Source organism: Salvelinus alpinus, chromosome 3 (genome assembly GCF_045679555.1).
Source record: "Salvelinus alpinus chromosome 3, SLU_Salpinus.1, whole genome shotgun sequence".
NCBI lineage: Eukaryota > Metazoa > Chordata > Actinopteri > Salmoniformes > Salmonidae > Salvelinus > Salvelinus alpinus.
Genome location: NC_092088.1, coordinates 101472281 through 101494600, shown reverse-complemented (window position 1 = coordinate 101494600; position 22320 = coordinate 101472281). Strand labels below are relative to the sequence as shown.

General features: G+C 40.0%; 2 protein-coding genes across 2 annotated transcripts in view; one reads left to right on the top strand and one right to left on the bottom strand.

The window, feature by feature from the left end:
* The window catches only part of dock1 (dedicator of cytokinesis 1), an 800130-nt gene that overhangs the window by 69891 nt on the left and 707919 nt on the right, over positions 1–22320 (top strand). The gene's annotated exons all lie outside the window — the stretch shown is intronic.
* The window catches only part of LOC139571623 (dedicator of cytokinesis protein 1-like), a 122974-nt gene continuing 119584 nt past the window's right edge, over positions 18931–22320 (bottom strand). The window contains exon 23 of the mRNA XM_071394672.1: positions 18931–19123. Coding sequence (XP_071250773.1) covers positions 18946–19123 — 178 coding nt within the window. The 3' untranslated portion in view covers positions 18931–18945. The remainder of the gene's footprint in view (positions 19124–22320) is intronic.

Here is a 22320-nt window from a genome sequence, read left to right as displayed (position 1 = left end):
TTCCAAAAAAGGTCCGGAAATAAGGATGACAAATATAAATTCTATTTGGACACAGTTCTATTAGAACACACCAAAAACTACACATACAGTGAGGGAAAAAAGTATTTGATCCCCTGCTGATTTTGTACGTTTGCCCACTGACAAAGAAATGATCAGTCTATAATTTTAATGGTAGGTTTATTTGAACAGTGAGAGACAGAATATCAACAAAAAAATCCAGAAAAACGCATGTCAAAAATGTTATGAATTGATTTGCATTTTAATGAGGGAAATAAGTATTTGACCCCTCTGCAAAACATGACTTAGTACTTGGTGGCAAAACCCTTGTTGGCAATCACAGAGGTCAGACGTTTCTTGTAGTTGGCCACCAGGTTTGCACACATCTCAGGAGGGATTTTGTCCCACTCCTCTTTGCAGATCTTCTTCAAGTCATTAAGGTTTCGAGGCTGACGTTTGGCAACTCGAACCTTCAGCTCCCTCCACAGATTTTCTATGGGATTAAGGTCTGGAGACTGGCTAGGCCACTCCAGGACCTTAATGTGCTTCTTCTTGAGCCACTCCTTTGTTGCCTTGGCCGTGTGTTTTGGGTCATTGTCATGCTGGAATACCCATCCACGACCCATTTTCAATACCCTGGCTGAGGGAAGGAGGTTTTCACCCAAGATTTGACGGTACATGGCCCCGTCCATCGTCCCTTTGATGCGGTGAAGTTGTCCTGTCCCTTTAGCAGAAAAACACCCCCAAAGCATAATGTTTCCACCTCCATGTTTGACGGTGGGGATGGTTTCTTGGGGTCATAGGCAGCATTCCTCCTCCTCCAAACACGGCAAGTTGGGTTGATGCCAAAGAACTCCATTTTGGTCTCATCTGACCACAACACGTTCACCCAGTTGTCCTCTGAATCATTCAGATGTTCATTGGCAAACTTCAGACGGGCATGTATATGTGCTTTCTTGAGCAGGGGGACCTTGCGGGCGCTGCAGGATTTCAGTCCTTCACGGCATAGTGTGTTACCAATTGTTTTCTTGATGACTATGGTCCCAGCTGCCTTGAGATCATTGACAAGATCCTCCTGTGTAGTTCTGGGCTGATTCCTCACCGTTCTCATGATCATTGCAACTCCACGAGGTGAGATCTTGCATGGAGCCCCAGGCTGAGGGAGATTGACAGTTCTTTTGTGTTTCTTCCATTTGCGAATAATCACAGAAACTGTTGTCACCTTCTCACCAAGCTGCTTGGCGATGGTCTTGTAGCCCATTCCAGCCTTGTGTAGGTCTACAATCTTGTCCCTGACATCCTTGGAGAGCTCTTTGGTCTTGGCCATGGTGGAGAGTTTGGAATCTGATTGATTGATTGCTTCTGTGGACAGGTATCTTTTATACAGGTAAGAAACTGAGATTAGGAGCACTCCCTTTAAGAGTGTGCTCCTAATCTCCGTTCGTTACCTGTATGAAAGACACCTGGGAGCCAGAAATCTTTTTGATTGAGAAGGGGTCAAATACTTATTTCCCTCATTAAAATGCAAATCAATTTATAACATTTTTGACATGCATTTTTCTGGATATTTTTGTTGTTATTCTGTCTCTCACTGTTCAAATAAACCTACCATTAAAATTATAGACTGATAATTTCTTTGTCAGTGGGCAAACGTACAAAATCAGCAGGGGATCAAATACTTTTTTCCCTCACTGTATCTAGGACTAAATATCAGCAACACAGGTAGCTTTCACATGGCTGTGAATGAGCTGAGAGACAAAGCAAGAAGAGCATTCTATGCCATTAAAAGGAACATCAAAATTGAAATTCCAATTAGAATCTGGCTCAAAATTTTTCAATCAGTTATAGAACCAATTGCTCTATATGGCAGTGAAGTATGGGGTCCACTCTCTAATAATGAATTTACTAAATGGGACAAACATCCAATTGAAGTATTGCATGCAGAGTTTTGCAAGACTGTATTGCAAGTACAAAGAAAAACTCCAAATAACGCATGTAGGGCAGAATTGGGCCAATATCCCCTCCTCATTCGAATAGAAAAAAGAGCCATCAAATTTTACAACCATCTAAAAACAAGTGACCCTAAAACATTCCATCACACAGCTCTACAATGTCAAGAGATGAAACCAGAGAAGAGTCCCCTCAGCCAGCTGGTTCTGAGGCTCAGTTCACCAACCCAAACCAACCCCATAGAGCCTCGGGACAGCCCTCAGAAAATCTGGCCCAACCAAATCATCACAAAACAAAAAGAAAAATATATAACCTATTGGAAAGACACCACAAAAAATCAAAGTAAACTTCAATGCTATTTGGCTCTAAACAGACAGTACATGGTGGCAGACTATCTGACCACTGTGACTGATAGAAAACTGAGGAAAACATTGACTAGGTACAGACTCAGTGAGCACAGTCTGGCTATAGAGACCGGTCGTCACAGACAAACCTGGCTGCCCAGGGAGGACAGGCTGTGCTCACTCTGCTCCAGGGGAGAGGTAGAGACAGAAGTGCATTTCCTACTACACTGTGACAAATACTCAGACCTAAGAGCATATTTCTTTCCCAAAATTATAATTCAATACAAAGAATTTGAAACTATAAAAGATGAAGAAAAATTCAAATATTTGTTGGGTGAAAAGCCAAAATGTGCAGTTTTGGCAGCCAAATATGTGTCCTCCTGCCACAGCCTGAGGGACAGCCAGTGAAAAATGCAAAGTAATGTTGATAATATTTCCCATTTAGCTTAGTTTTGTTTTGTCTTTCGTACCAGGTCATGTGTCTTCTCAGTCATGTTGACACTGGTCTACTACTGTTGCTTTAATGTATTGTTGTTCTGATTAATATTGTTGTTGTAGCTGTTATTAATGGTAATCCCATGTCCACTACTACTATTATTATTACTGTTAGTCCCACCATTTATTTATATATAAATATATATATATTTTGTGTATATATATACATATATATTTTATTTAAATTTTTCGATATGTATACTTTGACAATGTAAGTAATAATAACTTGCCATGTCAATAAAGTCAATTGAATTGAATTGAATTGAGAGAGTGAGTGAGTGAAAGAGAGAGGGGGAATGAGAGAGAGGGAGAGGGAGAGAGAGAGAGAGAGAGAGAGAGAGAGAGAGAGAGAGAGAGAGAGAGGGAGAGAGAGAAAGTGAGTGAAAGAGAGGAGGAATGAGAGAGAGGGAGAGAGAGAGAGAGTAAAAGAGAGAGAGTAAGAGAGAGAGAGAGGGAGAGAGAGAGAGTGAAAGAGAGAGGCGGAATGAGAGAGAGGGAGAGGGAGAGAGAGAGAGAGAGAGAGAGAGAGAGAGAGAGAGAGAGGGAGAGAGAGAGAGAGAGAAAGTGAGTGAAAGAGAGGAGGAATGAGAGAGAGAGAGAGTAAAAGAGAGAGGGAGAGAGAGAGAGTGAAAGAGAGAGGCGGAATGAGAGAGAGAGAGAGGGAGAGAGTCAGCGAGTAGGAAATCCATATGGAGAGAGTTACCTGAGGCGGTCAATGATAAATTACCATATGTTATTAAACCCAGCAATTCCAATCTAGAGGTATAGCACAGTGCCGTGTGGTTAAAATGAAAGCTAGGGGCCTGAGGGACCAACAGTGGGAAGGATAGAGAACAGCCCTTCCTGGGATCAAATAGATAGAGAGGGAGAGACATGGGTCAGGGAGAAGAGGAGGATGGGGGACATGGGTCAGGGAGAAGAGGAGGATGGGGGACATGGGTCAGGGAGAAGAGGAGGATGGAAGGACATGGGTCAGGGAGAAGAGGAGGATGGAAGGACATGGGTCAGGGAGAAGAGGAGGAATGGAGGGACATGGGTCAGGGAGAAGAGGAGGATGGAGAGACATGGGTCAGGGAGAAGAGGATGATGGAGGGACATGGGTCAGGGAGAAGAGGAGGATGGAGAGACATGGGTCAGGGAGAAGAGGAGGATGGAGAGACATGGGTCAGGGAGAAGAGGAGGATGAGGGACATGGGTCAGGGAGAAGAGGAGGAATGGAGAGACATGGGTCAGTGAGAAGAGGAGGATGGAGAGACATGGGTCAGTGAGAAGAGGAGAAATGGAGAGACATGGGTCAGGGAGAAGAGGAGGAATGGAGGGACATGGGTCAGTGAGAAGAGGAGGAATGGAGAGACATGGGTCAGGGAGAAGAGGAGGAATGGAGGGGCATGGGTCAGGGAGAAGAGGAGGAATGGAGGGGCATGGGTCAGGGAGAAGAGGAGGGTGGAGGGACATGGGTCAGGGAGAAGAGGAGGATGGAGAGACATGGGTCAGGGAGAAGAGGAGGATGGAGGGACATGGGTCAGGGAGAAGAGGAGGATGAGGGACATGGGTCAGGGAGAAGAGGAGGATGAGGGACATGGGTCAGGGAGAAGAGGAGGATGAGGGACATGGGTCAGGGAGAAGAGGAGGATGAGGGACATGGGTCAGGGAGAAGAGGAGGATGGAGGGACATGGGTCAGGGAGAAGAGGATGATGAGGGACATGGGTCAGGGAGAAGAGGATGATGAGGGACATGGGTCAGGGAGAAGAGGAGGACCTTCCCCGGGTCAGGGAGAAGAGGAGGACCTTCCCCTGGTCAGAAGCTCAGAACCTTAAAGGGGCAATCGATGATTTCTACATCCACTTGTGGATATATATTCATTCATTATTGAACAGTATATAATGAATGTCTGGAGGTAAGTTCACCTGTCTAACCCAGTGGTCACCAACTTCATCTGAATCTAACATCACTTTCACAGTCAGAAATGAAGCAGAGATATCTGCAACATGAACCGAATGAAACCAGTTGTGTAGGAATGAGGTTTGTGCAGTAGGTCTAATACATTATCACAGCATATTGACTATATGTCTGGTCTAATACATTATCACAGCATATTGACTATATGTCTGGTCTAATACATTATCACAGCATATTGACTATATGTCTGGTCTAATACATTATCACAGCATATTGACTACATGTCTGGTCTAATACATTATCACAGCATATTGACTACATGTCTGGTCTAATACATTATCACAGCATATTGACTATATGTCTGGTCTAATACATTATCACAGCATATTGACTATATGTCTGGTCTAATACATTATCACAGCATATTGACTACATGTCTGGTCTAATACATTATCACAGCATATTGACTATATGTCTGGTCTAATACATTATAACAGCATATTGACTATATGTCTGGTCTAATACATTATCACATCATATTGACTATATGTCTGGTCTAATACATTATCACAGCATATTGACTACATGTCTGGTCTAATACATTATCACAGCATATTGACTACATGCCTGGTCTAATACATTATCACAGCATATTGACTACATGTCTGGTCTAATACATTATCACAGCATATTGACTATATGTCTGGTCTAATACATTATCACAGCATATTGACTATATGTCTGGTCTAATACATTATCACAGCATATTGACTACATGTCTGGTCTAATACATTATCACAGCATATTGACTACATGTCTGGTCTAATACATTATCACAGCATATTGACTACATGTCTGGTCTAATACATTATCACAGCATATTGACTACATGTCTGGTCTAATACATTATCACAGCATATTGACTATATGTCTGGTCTAATACATTATCACATCATATTGACTATATGTCTGGTCTAATACATTATAACAGAATATTGACTACATGTCTGGTCTAATACATTATCACAGCATATTGACTATATGTCTGGTCTAATACATTATCACAGCATATTGACTATATGTCTGGTCTAATACATTATCACAGCATATTGACTATATGTCTGGTCTAATACATTATCACAGCATATTGACTATATGTCTGGTCTAATACATTATCACAGCATATTGACTATATGTCTGGTCTAATACATTATCACAGCATATTGACTACATGTCTGGTCTAATACATTATCACAGCATATTGACTATATGTCTGGTCTAATACATTATCACAGCATATTGACTATATGTCTGGTCTAATACATTATCACAGCATATTGACTACATGTCTGGTCTAATACATTATCACAGCATATTGACTACATGTCTGGTCTAATACATTATCACAGCATATTGACTATATGTCTGGTCTAATACATTATCACAGCATATTGACTACATGTCTGGTCTAATACATTATCACAGCATATTGACTACATGTCTGGTCTAATACATTATCACAGCATATTGACTATATGTCTGGTCTAATACATTATCACAGCATATTGACTACATGTCTGGTCTAATACATTATCACAGCATATTGACTATATGTCTGGTCTAATACATTATCACAGCATATTGACTACATGTCTGGTCTAATACATTATCACAGCATATTGACTACATGTCTGGTCTAATACATTATCACAGCATATTGACTACATGTCTGGTCTAATACATTATCACAGCATATTGACTACATGTCTGGTCTAATACATTATCACAGCATATTGACTATATGTCTGGTCTAATACATTATCACAGCATATTGACTATATGTCTGGTCTAATACATTATCACAGCATATTGACTATATGTCTGGTCTAATACATTATCACAGCATATTGACTATATGTCTGGTCTAATACATTATCACAGCATATTGACTATATGTCTGGTCTAATACATTATCACAGCATATTGACTATATGTCTGGTCTAATACATTATCACAGCATATTGACTACATGTCTGGTCTAATACATTATCACAGCATATTGACTACATGTCTGGTCTAATACATTATCACAGCATATTGACTACATGTCTGGTCTAATACATTATCACAGCATATTGACTACATGTCTGGTCTAATACATTATCACAGCATATTGACTATATGTCTGGTCTAATACATTATCACAGCATATTGACTACATGCCTGGTCTAATACATTATCACAGCATATTGACTATATGTCTGGTCTAATACATTATCACAGCATATTGACTACATGTCTGGTCTAATACATTATCACAGCATATTGACTACATGTCTGGTCTAATACATTATCACAGCATATTGACTATATGTCTGGTCTAATACATTATCACAGCATATTGACTATATGTCTGGTCTAATACATTATCACAGCATATTGACTATATGTCTGGTCTAATACATTATCACAGCATATTGACTACATGTCTGTTCTAATACATTATCACAGCATATTGACTACATGTCTGGTCTAATACATTATCACAGCAATTGACTACATGTCTGGTCTAATACATTATCACAGCATATTGACTACATGTCTGGTCTAATACATTATCACAGCATATTGACTATATGGCTGGTCTAATACATTATCACAGCATATTGACTACATGCCTGGTCTAATACATTATCACAGCATATTGACTGCATATCTGGTCTAATACATTATCACAGCATATTGACTGCATATCTGGACTAATACATTATCACAGCATATTGACTACATATCTGGTCTAATACATAATCACAGCATATTGACTGCATATCTGGTCTAATACATTATCACAGCATATTGACTACATGCCTGGTCTAATACATTATCACAGCATATTGACTGCATATCTGGTCTAATACATTATCACAGCATATTGACTACATGCCTGGTCTAATACATTATCACAGCATATTGACTACATGTCTGGTCTAATACATTATCACAGCATATTGACTATATGTCTGGTCTAATACATAATCACAGCATATTGACTACATGTCTGGTCTAATACATTATCACAGCATATTGACTACATGTCTGGTCTAATACATTATCACAGCATATTGACTACATGTCTGGTCTAATACATTATCACAGCATATTGACTACATGTCTGGTCTAATACATTATCACAGCATATTGACTATATGTCTGGTCTAATACATTATCACAGCATATTGACTACATGTCTGGTCTAATACATTATCACAGCATATTGACTACATGTCTGGTCTAATACATTATCACAGCATATTGACTATATGTCTGGTCTAATACATTATCACAGCATATTGACTATATGTCTGGTCTAATACATTATCACAGCATATTGACTACATGTCTGGTCTAATACATTATCACAGCATATTGACTACATGTCTGGTCTAATACATTATCACAGCATATTGACTACATGTCTGGTCTAATACATTATCACAGCATATTGACTACATGTCTGGTCTAATACATTATCACAGCATATTGACTATATGTCTGGTCTAATACATTATCACAGCATATTGACTATATGTCTGGTCTAATACATTATCACAGCATATTGACTACATGTCTGGTATAATACATTATCACAGCATATTGACTATATGGCTGGTCTAATACATTATCACAACATATTGACTATATGTCTGGTCTAATATATTATCACAGCATATTGACTACATGTCTGGTCTAATACATTATCACAGCATATTGACTACATGTCTGGTCTAATACATTATCACAGCATATTGACTATATGTCTGGTCTAATACATTATCACAGCATATTGACTACATGTCTGGTCTAATACATTATCACAGCATATTGACTACATGTCTGGTCTAATACATTATCACAGCATATTGACTATATGTCTGGTCTAATACATTATCACAGCATATTGACTACATGTCTGGTCTAATACATTATCACAGCATATTGACTATATGTCTGGTCTAATACATTATCACAGCATATTGACTACATGTCTGGTCTAATACATTATCACAGCATATTGACTACATGTCTGGTCTAATACATTATCACAGCATATTGACTACATGTCTGGTCTAATACATTATCACAGCATATTGACTACATGTCTGGTCTAATACATTATCACAGCATATTGACTATATGTCTGGTCTAATACATTATCACAGCATATTGACTATATGTCTGGTCTAATACATTATCACAGCATATTGACTATATGTCTGGTCTAATACATTATCACAGCATATTGACTATATGTCTGGTCTAATACATTATCACAGCATATTGACTATATGTCTGGTCTAATACATTATCACAGCATATTGACTATATGTCTGGTCTAATACATTATCACAGCATATTGACTACATGTCTGGTCTAATACATTATCACAGCATATTGACTACATGTCTGGTCTAATACATTATCACAGCATATTGACTACATGTCTGGTCTAATACATTATCACAGCATATTGACTACATGTCTGGTCTAATACATTATCACAGCATATTGACTATATGTCTGGTCTAATACATTATCACAGCATATTGACTACATGCCTGGTCTAATACATTATCACAGCATATTGACTATATGTCTGGTCTAATACATTATCACAGCATATTGACTACATGTCTGGTCTAATACATTATCACAGCATATTGACTACATGTCTGGTCTAATACATTATCACAGCATATTGACTATATGTCTGGTCTAATACATTATCACAGCATATTGACTATATGTCTGGTCTAATACATTATCACAGCATATTGACTATATGTCTGGTCTAATACATTATCACAGCATATTGACTACATGTCTGTTCTAATACATTATCACAGCATATTGACTACATGTCTGGTCTAATACATTATCACAGCAATTGACTACATGTCTGGTCTAATACATTATCACAGCATATTGACTACATGTCTGGTCTAATACATTATCACAGCATATTGACTATATGGCTGGTCTAATACATTATCACAGCATATTGACTACATGCCTGGTCTAATACATTATCACAGCATATTGACTGCATATCTGGTCTAATACATTATCACAGCATATTGACTGCATATCTGGACTAATACATTATCACAGCATATTGACTACATATCTGGTCTAATACATAATCACAGCATATTGACTGCATATCTGGTCTAATACATTATCACAGCATATTGACTACATGCCTGGTCTAATACATTATCACAGCATATTGACTGCATATCTGGTCTAATACATTATCACAGCATATTGACTACATGCCTGGTCTAATACATTATCACAGCATATTGACTACATGTCTGGTCTAATACATTATCACAGCATATTGACTATATGTCTGGTCTAATACATAATCACAGCATATTGACTACATGTCTGGTCTAATACATTATCACAGCATATTGACTACATGTCTGGTCTAATACATTATCACAGCATATTGACTACATGTCTGGTCTAATACATTATCACAGCATATTGACTACATGTCTGGTCTAATACATTATCACAGCATATTGACTATATGTCTGGTCTAATACATTATCACAGCATATTGACTACATGTCTGGTCTAATACATTATCACAGCATATTGACTACATGTCTGGTCTAATACATTATCACAGCATATTGACTATATGTCTGGTCTAATACATTATCACAGCATATTGACTATATGTCTGGTCTAATACATTATCACAGCATATTGACTACATGTCTGGTCTAATACATTATCACAGCATATTGACTACATGTCTGGTCTAATACATTATCACAGCATATTGACTACATGTCTGGTCTAATACATTATCACAGCATATTGACTATATGTCTGGTCTAATACATTATCACAGCATATTGACTATATGTCTGGTCTAATACATTATCACAGCATATTGACTACATGTCTGGTATAATACATTATCACAGCATATTGACTATATGGCTGGTCTAATACATTATCACAACATATTGACTATATGTCTGGTCTAATATATTATCACAGCATATTGACTACATGTCTGGTCTAATACATTATCACAGCATATTGACTACATGTCTGGTCTAATACATTATCACAGCATATTGACTACATGTCTGGTCTAATACATTATCACAGCATATTGACTACATGTCTGGTCTAATACATTATCACAGCATATTGACTACATGTCTGGTCTAATACATTATCACAGCATATTGACTACATGTCTGGTCTAATACATTATCACAGCATATTGACTATATGTCTGGTCTAATACATTATCACAGTATATTGACTACATGTCTGGTCTAATACATTATCACAGCATATTGACTATATGTCTGGTCTAATACATTATCACAGCATATTGACTATATGTCTGGTCTAATACATTATCACAGCATATTGACTATATGTCTGGTCTAATACATTATCACAGCATATTGACTACATGTCTGGTCTAATACATTATCACAGCATATTGACTACATGTCTGGTCTAATACATTATCACAGCATATTGACTACATGTCTGGTCTAATACATTATCACAGCATATTGACTACATGTCTGGTCTAATACATTATCACAGCATATTGACTATATGTCTGGTCTAATACATTATCACAGCATATTGACTACATGTCTGGTCTAATACATTATCACAGCATATTGACTACATGTCTGGTCTAATACATTATCACAGCATATTGACTATATGTCTGGTCTAATACATTATCACAGCATATTGACTACATGTCTGGTCTAATACATTATCACAGCATATTGACTACATGTCTGGTCTAATACATTATCACAGCATATTGACTACATGTCTGGTCTAATACATTATCACAGCATATTGACTATATGTCTGGTCTAATACATTATCACAGCATATTGACTACATGCCTGGTCTAATACATTATCACAGCATATTGACTATATGTCTGGTCTAATACATTATCACAGCATATTGACTACATGTCTGGTCTAATACATTATCACAGCATATTGACTACATGTCTGGTCTAATACATTATCACAGCATATTGACTATATGTCTGGTCTAATACATTATCACAGCATATTGACTATATGTCTGGTCTAATACATTATCACAGCATATTGACTACATGTCTGTTCTAATACATTATCACAGCATATTGACTACATGTCTGGTCTAATACATTATCACAGCATATTGACTATATGTCTGGTCTAATACATTATCACAGCATATTGACTACATGTCTGTTCTAATACATTATCACAGCATATTGACTACATGTCTGGTCTAATACATTATCACAGCAATTGACTACATGTCTGGTCTAATACATTATCACAGCATATTGACTACATGTCTGGTCTAATACATTATCACAGCATATTGACTATATGGCTGGTCTAATACATTATCACAGCATATTGACTACATGCCTGGTCTAATACATTATCACAGCATATTGACTGCATATCTGGTCTAATACATTATCACAGCATATTGACTGCATATCTGGACTAATACATTATCACAGCATATTGACTACATATCTGGTCTAATACATAATCACAGCATATTGACTGCATATCTGGTCTAATACATTATCACAGCATATTGACTACATGCCTGGTCTAATACATTATCACAGCATATTGACTGCATATCTGGTCTAATACATTATCACAGCATATTGACTACATGCCTGGTCTAATACATTATCACAGCATATTGACTATATGTCTGGTCTAATACATAATCACAGCATATTGACTACATGTCTGGTCTAATACATTATCACAGCATATTGACTACATGTCTGGTCTAATACATTATCACAGCATATTGACTACATGTCTGGTCTAATACATTATCACAGCATATTGACTACATGTCTGGTCTAATACATTATCACAGCATATTGACTATATGTCTGGTCTAATACATTATCACAGCATATTGACTACATGTCTGGTCTAATACATTATCACAGCATATTGACTACATGTCTGGTCTAATACATTATCACAGCATATTGACTATATGTCTGGTCTAATACATTATCACAGCATATTGACTATATGTCTGGTCTAATACATTATCACAGCATATTGACTACATGTCTGGTCTAATACATTATCACAGCATATTGACTACATGTCTGGTCTAATACATTATCACAGCATATTGACTACATGTCTGGTATAATACATTATCACAGCATATTGACTATATGGCTGGTCTAATACATTATCACAACATATTGACTATATGTCTGGTCTAATATATTATCACAGCATATTGACTACATGTCTGGTCTAATACATTATCACAGCATATTGACTACATGTCTGGTCTAATACATTATCACAGCATATTGACTACATGTCTGGTCTAATACATTATCACAGCATATTGACTACATGTCTGGTCTAATACATTATCACAGCATATTGACTACATGTCTGGTCTAATACATTATCACAGCATATTGACTACATGTCTGGTCTAATACATTATCACAGCATATTGACTATATGTCTGGTCTAATACATTATCACAGTATATTGACTACATGTCTGGTCTAATACATTATCACAGCATATTGACTATATGTCTGGTCTAATACATTATCACAGCATATTGACTATATGTCTGGTCTAATACATTATCACAGCATATTGACTATATGTCTGGTCTAATACATTATCACATCATATTGACTACATGTCTGGTCTAATACATTATCACAGCATATTGACTACATGTCTGGTCTAATACATTATCACAGCATATTGACTACATGTCTGGTCTAATACATTATCACAGCATATTGACTACATGTCTGGTCTAATACATTATCACAGCATATTGACTATATGTCTGGTCTAATACATTATCACAGCATATTGACTACATGTCTGGTCTAATACATTATCACAGCATATTGACTACATGTCTGGTCTAATACATTATCACAGCATATTGACTATATGTCTGGTCTAATACATTATCACAGCATATTGACTACATGTCTGGTCTAATACATTATCACAGCATATTGACTACATGTCTGGTCTAATACATTATCACAGCATATTGACTATATGTCTGGTCTAATACATTATCACAGCATATTGACTATATGTCTGGTCTAATACATTATCACAGCATATTGACTACATGTCTGGTCTAATACATTATCACAGCATATTGACTACATGTCTGGTCTAATACATTATCACAGCATATTGACTACATGTCTGGTCTAATACATTATCACAGCATATTGACTACATGTCTGGTCTAATACATAATCACAGCATATTGACTGCATGTCTGGTCTAATACATTATCACAGCATATTGACTATATGTCTGGTCTAATACATTATCACATCATATTGACTACATGTCTGGTCTAATACATAATCACAGCATATTGACTGCATGTCTGGTCTAATACATTATCACAGCATATTGACTATATGTCTGGTCTAATACATTATCACAGCATATTGACTGCATGTCTGGTCTAATACATTATCACAGCATATTGACTACATGTCTGGTCTAATACATTATCACAGCATATTGACTACATGTCTGGTCTAATACATTATCACAGCATATTGACTATATGTCTGGTCTAATACATTATCACAGCATATTGACTACATGTCTGTCCTGACAATATTCTTCTTCTCAGACCACATTATATTACACAACTCCAGCGTGGATCAGTTGCAGAGAGAAATATTCCTCGATATAGAAAAGAAAAAGACAGGACAAACTTCTAATAACACAGAGTTATTTGATACACCTGACTGCTCATTCACTGCAGCGCGACAGGAAGTAGGGAGAAGTGTGTTTTATGTTTGTAAAAGCGTTGAATAAAAACAGTGTTGACAGTACCGAATATAAACTCACTCATAAAATAAAAAGCAGCTCTTTGCTGTGGTATTTGACAGACTCTCTGGTCGCGGTTTTAAAGGTTATTAGTACCAAACTTTGCTGTGGTCTTTGACAGTCTCTCTCTGGTAACGGTTTTAAAGGTTATTAGTACCAAACTTTGCTGTGGTCTTTGACAGTCTCTCTCTGGTAACGGTTTTAAAGGTTATTAGTACCAAACTTTGCTGTGGTCTTTGACAGTCTCTCTGGTAACGGTTTTAAAGGTTATTAGTACCAAACTTTGCTGTGGGGTCGTGGAAGCAGTAGGCGCTGTGATTTGAGCTATCTGATTGGCCAGCGCAGAAGGAGCACTTCAATTAGCCACAACGCTCCTGGTCCGCTGGGGAGGCGGAGTTTGCACCTACCGCCAACAGGGCTTTCTGAACCAAGTGCACCTACCGCCAACAGGGCTTTCTGAACCAAGTGCACCTACCGCCAACAGGGCTTTCTGAACCAAGTGCACCTACCGCCAACAGGGCTTTCTGAACCAAGTGCACCTACCGCCACTAGAGGGTTCTGAATCAAGTGCACCTACCGCCAACACGGCTTTCTGAATCAAGTGCACCTACCACCAACAGGGCTTCTGAATCAAGTGCACTTACCACCAACAGGGCTTTCTGAATCAAGTGCACCTACCACCAACAGGGCTTCTGAATCAAGTGCACCTACCACCAACAGGGCTTTCTGAATCAAGTGCACCTACCACCAACAGGGCTTTCTGAACCAAGTGCACCTACCACCAACAGGGCTTTCTGAATCAAGTGCACCTACCACCAACAGGGCTTCTGAATCAAGTGCACTTACCACCAACAGGGCTTTCTGAATCAAGTGCACCTACCACCAACAGGGCTTCTGAATCAAGTGCACCTACCACCAACAGGGCTTTCTGAATCAAGTGCACCTACCACCAACAGGGCTTTCGGAACCAAGTGCACCTACCACCAACAGGGCTTTCTGAACCAAGTGCACCTACCACCAACAGGGCTTCTGAATTAATTAAATATTAGGAGCACAAGTCTGTCTTTTGTCCAGAAATGTTTGGTGATCCACTAGGAAAACCTGGAGGATCAACCGCTTGTTTTACTCATTTGTTTGTAAACAATATATTGGTACACAAACACTGTATAGCCTCAAAACATGGTTAAAACTCAAAACATGGTTAAAACTGTAATGTTGATATCATGGATGGTCAGTCCTTGTATCCACAGCTATGTCTATGAATTTGAGAGTGGTTACATTTCTCCACCCCAGCTGTAAACCCAAAACGCTGGTGGGGTGACACGTGGTAATTGTTTGAAATGTCGATTGGCCCTTTAATGCTTCTACACCTGCATTGCTTGCTGTTTGGGGTTTCAGACTGGGTTTCTGTATAAGCACTTTGTGACATCGGCTGATGTAAAAAATAAAGGGCTTTATAAATACATCTGATTGATTGACATTGTGGGTCCATCTGTGGTGTACGGGAAGCTAAGCTGAGTGCTGCCAGTCTAACGGGACACCGCTGAGTAATCTTCCTGATGCTGACACACCAAAACAAATCTCCAATCTGAGGGACTCATCGTCTGTAGTGTTTAATACCTCGTCTTCCCAGTGCTGAAATTCACCCTCCCTCCATGGGAGACATACACACAAGCAAACACACACAAACACTCACCCTCTCACACACACACCCTCTCTCACACACACACAAACACCCACACACACACTCACTCACCCTCTCTCACACACACACAAACACTCACCCTCTCTCACACAAACACTCACCCTCTCACACACACAAACACTCACCCTCTCACACACACAAACACTCACCCTCTCACACACACACAAACACTCACCCTCTCTCATACACTCACAAACACTCACCCTCTCACACACACACACTCACCCTCTCTCACACACTCACTCACCCTCTCTCACACAAACACTCACCCTCTCACACACACAAACACTCACCCTCTCTCACACACACTCAGACAGAGACAGGCGTTCTAGTCCTCCCACATAGCTAGATGAACAGCACCAAGTCATCTGTTTGCGTGGGATAAACACACAGAGGCACTTCAGAAATGACAGGCCATCCACATTGTTGCACGGACTGGCTGGCTCAGCGGGTTGGGATTGGTCCATATTCACTAGAGGGTTGGGATTGGTCCATATTCACTAGAGGGTTGGTCCATATTAGACCAGAGGGTTGGGATTGGTCCATATTCACTAGGGTTTAATATATTAGACTAGAGGGTTGGCCCATATTAGACTAGAGGGTTGGCCCATATTAGACTAGAGGGTTGGCCCATATTAGACTAGAGGGTTGGTCCATATTAGACTAGAGGGTTGGCCCATATTAGACTAGAGGGTTGGCCCATATTAGACTAGAGGGTTGGCCCATATTAGACTAGAGGGTTGGCCCATATTAGACTAGAGGGTTGGCCCATATTAGACTAGAGGGTTGGCCCATATTAGACTAGAGGGTTGGCCCATATTAGACTAGAGGGTTGGCCCATATTAGACTAGAGGGTTGGCCCATATTAGACTAGAGGGTTGGCCCATATTATACTAGAGGGTTGGCCCATATTAGACTAGAGGGTTGGTCCATATTAGACTAGAGGGTTGGTCCATATTAGACTAGAGGGTTGGCCCATATTAGACTAGAGGGTTGGCCCATATTAGACTAGAGGGTTGGCCCATATTAGACTAGAGGGTTGGCCCATATTAGACTAGAGGGTTGGCCCATATTAGACTAGAGGGTTGGCCCATATTAGACTAGAGGGTTGGCCCATATTAGACTAGAGGGTTGGCCCATATTAGACTAGAGGGTTGGCCCATATTAGACTAGAGGGTTGGCCCATAATAGACTAGAAGGTTGGTCCATATTAGACTAGAGGGTTGGCCCATATTCACTAGAGGGTTGGTCCATATTAGACTAGAGGGTTGGACCATATTAGACTAGAGGGTTGGTCCATATTCACTAGGGTTTAATATACTAGACTAGAGGGTTGGCCCATATTAGACTAGAGGGTTGGTCCATATTAGACTAGAGGGTTGGTCCATACTAGACTAGTGTGTATGTCCTCATCCATCTACATTAGACCAGTGTGTCTGTCCTCATCCATCTACATTAGACCAGTGTGTCTGTCCTCATCCATCTACATTAGACCAGTGTGTCTGTCCTCATCCATCTACATTAGACCAGTGTGTCTGTCCTCATCCATCTACATTAGACCAGTGTGTCTGTCCTCATCCATCTACATTAGACCAGTGTGTCTGTCCTCATCCATCTACATTAGACCAGTGTGTCTGTCCTCATCCATCTACATTAGACCAGTTTGTCTGTCCTCATCCATCTACATTAGACCAGTGTGTCTGTCCTCATCCATCTACATTAGACCAGTGTGTCTGTCCTCATCCATCTACATTAGACCAGTGTGTCTGTCCTCATCCATCTACATTAGACCAGTGTGTTGGGGGGAGAGAGATACGGAGAGAGATGGAGAGGGGGGAAGAGAGAGACAGAGAGAGATGGAGAGGGGGGAAGAGAGAGACAGAGAGAGATGGAGAGGGGGGAAGAGAGAGACAGAGAGAGATGGAGAGGGGGGAAGAGAGATGGAGAGAGAGATGGAGAGGGGGGAAGAGAGATGGAGAGAGAGATGGAGAGGGGGGAAGAGAGAGACAGAGAGAGAGATGGAGAGGGGGGAAGAGAGAGAGAGAGAGAGATGGAGAGGGGGGAAGAGAGAGACAGAGAGAGAGATGGAGAGGGGGGAAGAGAGACAGAGAGAGAGATGGAGAGGGGGGAAGAGAGAAACGGAGAGAGAGATGGAGAGGGGGGAAGAGAGAAACGGAGAGAGAGATGGAGAGGGGGGAAGAGAGAGACGGAGAGAGAGATGGAGAGGGGGGAAGAGAGAGACGGAGAGAGAGATGGAGAGGGGGGAAGAGAGAGACGGAGAGAGAGAAGAAAGAGGGGGAGAGAGGGAAAAGATGGGGAGAGAGGAACAGAGAGAGCATATAGGTAGATAAGGAGAGAGACTATCAAGCTGACAGAGTGATCTAGAAGAGATAATATGGATTAGTGTGGTGGGGTCTAACACAGAGACAACAGGACTGACTGCAGCACCACCCTGACATAACCCTGTCACACCTTAACACGGTACACTGGAGACAGGCGTGTTGGGGTTTCATCGTGTGTGGGGCTTGGCGTGCGGGGCTTGGCGTGTGGACCTTGGCTGTGCAGAGCTTCAAGGTCGAGGCTTCAGCGTGCAGGCTGGTTGGCCCGCTGTGTGTGGGGCTGGCAGAGACGGTGCTGAGTAGTGGAGTACTCACCATGCTGTGTGAAGAGATCACTGTGGACGATGTCGATGAGGCAGTGGAGCTTCTGTTTGACCAGACGACCCAGAGGGACCTTCAGGATGAACTCTGTGAACAGTTTACTGTAAAGACAAACAGAATGAACTCTGTGAACAGTTTACTGTAAAGACAAACAGAATGAACTCTGTGAACAGTTTACTGTAAAGACAAACAGAATGAACTCTGTGAACAGTTTACTATAAAGACAAACAGAATGAACTCTGTGAACAGTTTACTGTAAAGACAAACAGAATGACCTCTGTGAACAGTTTACTGTAAAGACAAAACAGAATGACCTCTGTGAACAGTTTACTGTAAAGACAAACAGAATGAACTCTGTGAACAGTTTACTGTAAAGACAAACAACAGAATGAACTCTGTGAACAGTTTACTGTAAAGACAAACAACAGAATGAACTCTGTGAACAGTTTACTGTAAAGACAAACAGAATGAACTCTGTGAACAGTTTACTGTAAAGACAAACAGAATGAACTCTGTGAACAGTTTACTGTAAAGACAAACAGAATGAACTCTGTGAACAGTTTACTGTAAAGACAAACAGAATGAACTCTGTGAACAGTTTACTGTAAAGACAAACAGAATGAACTCTGTGAACAGTTTACTGTAAAGACAAACAGAATGAACTCTGTGAACAGTTTACTGTAAAGACAAACAGAATGAACTCTGTGAACAGTTTACTGTAAAGACAAACAGAATGAACTCTGTGAACAGTTTACTGTAAAGACAAACAGAATGAACTCTGTGAACAGTTTACTGTAAAGACAAACAGAATGAACTCTGTGAACAGTTTACTGTAAAGACAAACAGAATGAACTCTGTGAACAGTTTACTGTAAAAACAAACAGAATGAACTCTGTGAACAGTTTACTGTAAAGACAAACAGAATGAACTCTGTGAACAGTTTACTGTAAAGACAAACATAATGGTCTCTGTGAACAGTTTACTGTAAAGACAAACAGAATTAACTCTGTGAACAGTTTACTGTAAAGACAAACAGAATTAACTCTGTGAACAGTTTACTGTAAAGACAAACAACAACAGAATGAGTATTAAATAGAACACAACTACATCATGTTAACAACATGGGTATTACATAGAACACAACTACATCATGTTAACAACATGGGTATTACATAGAACACAAATACATCCTGTTAACACCATGGGTATTACATAGAACACAACTACATCCTGTTAACAACATGGGTATTACATAGAACACAACTACATCCTGTTAACAACATGGGTATTACATAGAACACAACTACATCCTGTTAACAACATGGGTATTACATAGAACACAACTACATCCTGTTAACAACATGGGTATTACATAGAACACAACTACATCATGTTAACAACATGGGTATTACATAGAACACAACTACATCCTGTTAACAACATGGGTATTACATAGAACACAACTACATCCTGTTAACAACATGGGTATTACATAGAACACAACTACATCATGTTAACAACATGGGTATTACATAGAACACAACTACATCCTGTTAACAACATGGGTATTACATAGAACACAACTACATCCTGTTAACAACATGGGTATTACATAGAACACAACTACATCCTGTTAACAACATGGGTATTACATAGAACACAACTACATCCTGTTAACAACATGGGTATTACATAGAACACAACTACATCATGTTAACAACATGGGTATTACATAGAACACAACTACATCATGTTAACAACATGGGTATTACATAGAACACAACTACATCATGTTAACAACATGGGTATTACATAGAACACAACTACATCCTGTTAACATGGGTATTACATAGAACTACATCCTGTTAACAACATGGGTATTACATAGAACACAACTACATCCTGTTAACAACATGGGTATTACATAGAACTACATCCTGTTAACAACATGGGTATTACATAGAACACAACTACATCCTGTTAACAACATGGGTATTACATAGAACACAACTACATCCTGTTAACAACATGGGTATTACATAGAACTACATCCTGTTAACAACATGGGTATTACATAGAACACAACTACATCCTGTTAACAACATGGGTATTACATAGAACACAACTACATCCTGTTAACAACATGGGTATTACATAGAACTACATCCTGTTAACAACATGGGTATTACATAGAACACAACTACATCCTGTTAACAACATGGGTATTACATAGAACTACATCCTGTTAACAACATGGGTATTACATAGAACTACATCCTGTTAACAACATGGGTTATAAATTGACCATATTTTTGATGCAATATATCCTTTGAGGAAAATGTTCTGAGGACAGCACATTCCTGGGATGAGGGATGAGGGGGTGTTCTCCTGAGCTAGAGGACGGGTACTGAAGTTCTGAGGACAGCACATTCCTGGGATGAGGGATCAGGGGGTGTTCTCCTGAGCTGGAGGACGGGTACTGACGTTCTGCATGCTGCTGTTGGAGGGAAAGTGTTTGGCAAAGGATGAAACGTTCTCAACACGGCTCATCCCTCTCGTCTCCTCAGCCAGGTTTGTGTTGACAACTGGAGCAACTAATCCCCTGCTCTTCTGTCAGCGAGGAAGAAAAGCAGAACGCTTGCCCTCCACCTTCCTTTCCTTCGGCTCTGACAGAACAGCCCTGCCGGCGCTATCAAATAACAGGAAACGGGAGCTGGCCGGAACGGAGAAAGCCAGCTACACAGAAAGGCCAACTGAACACTGTAATCTGGGAGGGAGGGAGGGAGGGAGGGAGGGAGGGAGGGAGGGAGGGAGGGAGGGAGGGAGGGAGGGAGGGAGGGAGGAGGATAGAAGAGGAGGGGAGGAGGATAGAAGTGGAGGGAGGGAAGAGATGAGGAGATGAGGGAGGGAGGAGAGGAGAGGAGGGAGGGAGGAGATGAGGGAGGGAGGAGAGGAGAGGAGGGAGGGAGGGAGGGAGGAGATGAGGGAGGGAGGAGAGGAGAGGAGGGAGGGAGGAGATGAGGGAGGAGGACAGAAGAGGAGGGAGGAAGGAGAGGAGGATAGAAGAGGAGGGAGGAAGGAGAGGAGGATAGAAGAGGAGGGAGGAAGGAGAGGAGGATAGAAGAGGAGGGAGGGAGGAGAGGAGGATAGAAGAGGGAGGTAGGGAGGAAGATAGAAGAGGGAGGGAGGAGAGGAGGAGAGGAGGATAGAGGAGGGAGGGAGGGAGGGAGGGAGGGAGGGAGGGAGGGAGGGAGGGAGGGAGGGAGGGAGGGAGGGAGGAGAGGAGGAGGGAGGGAGG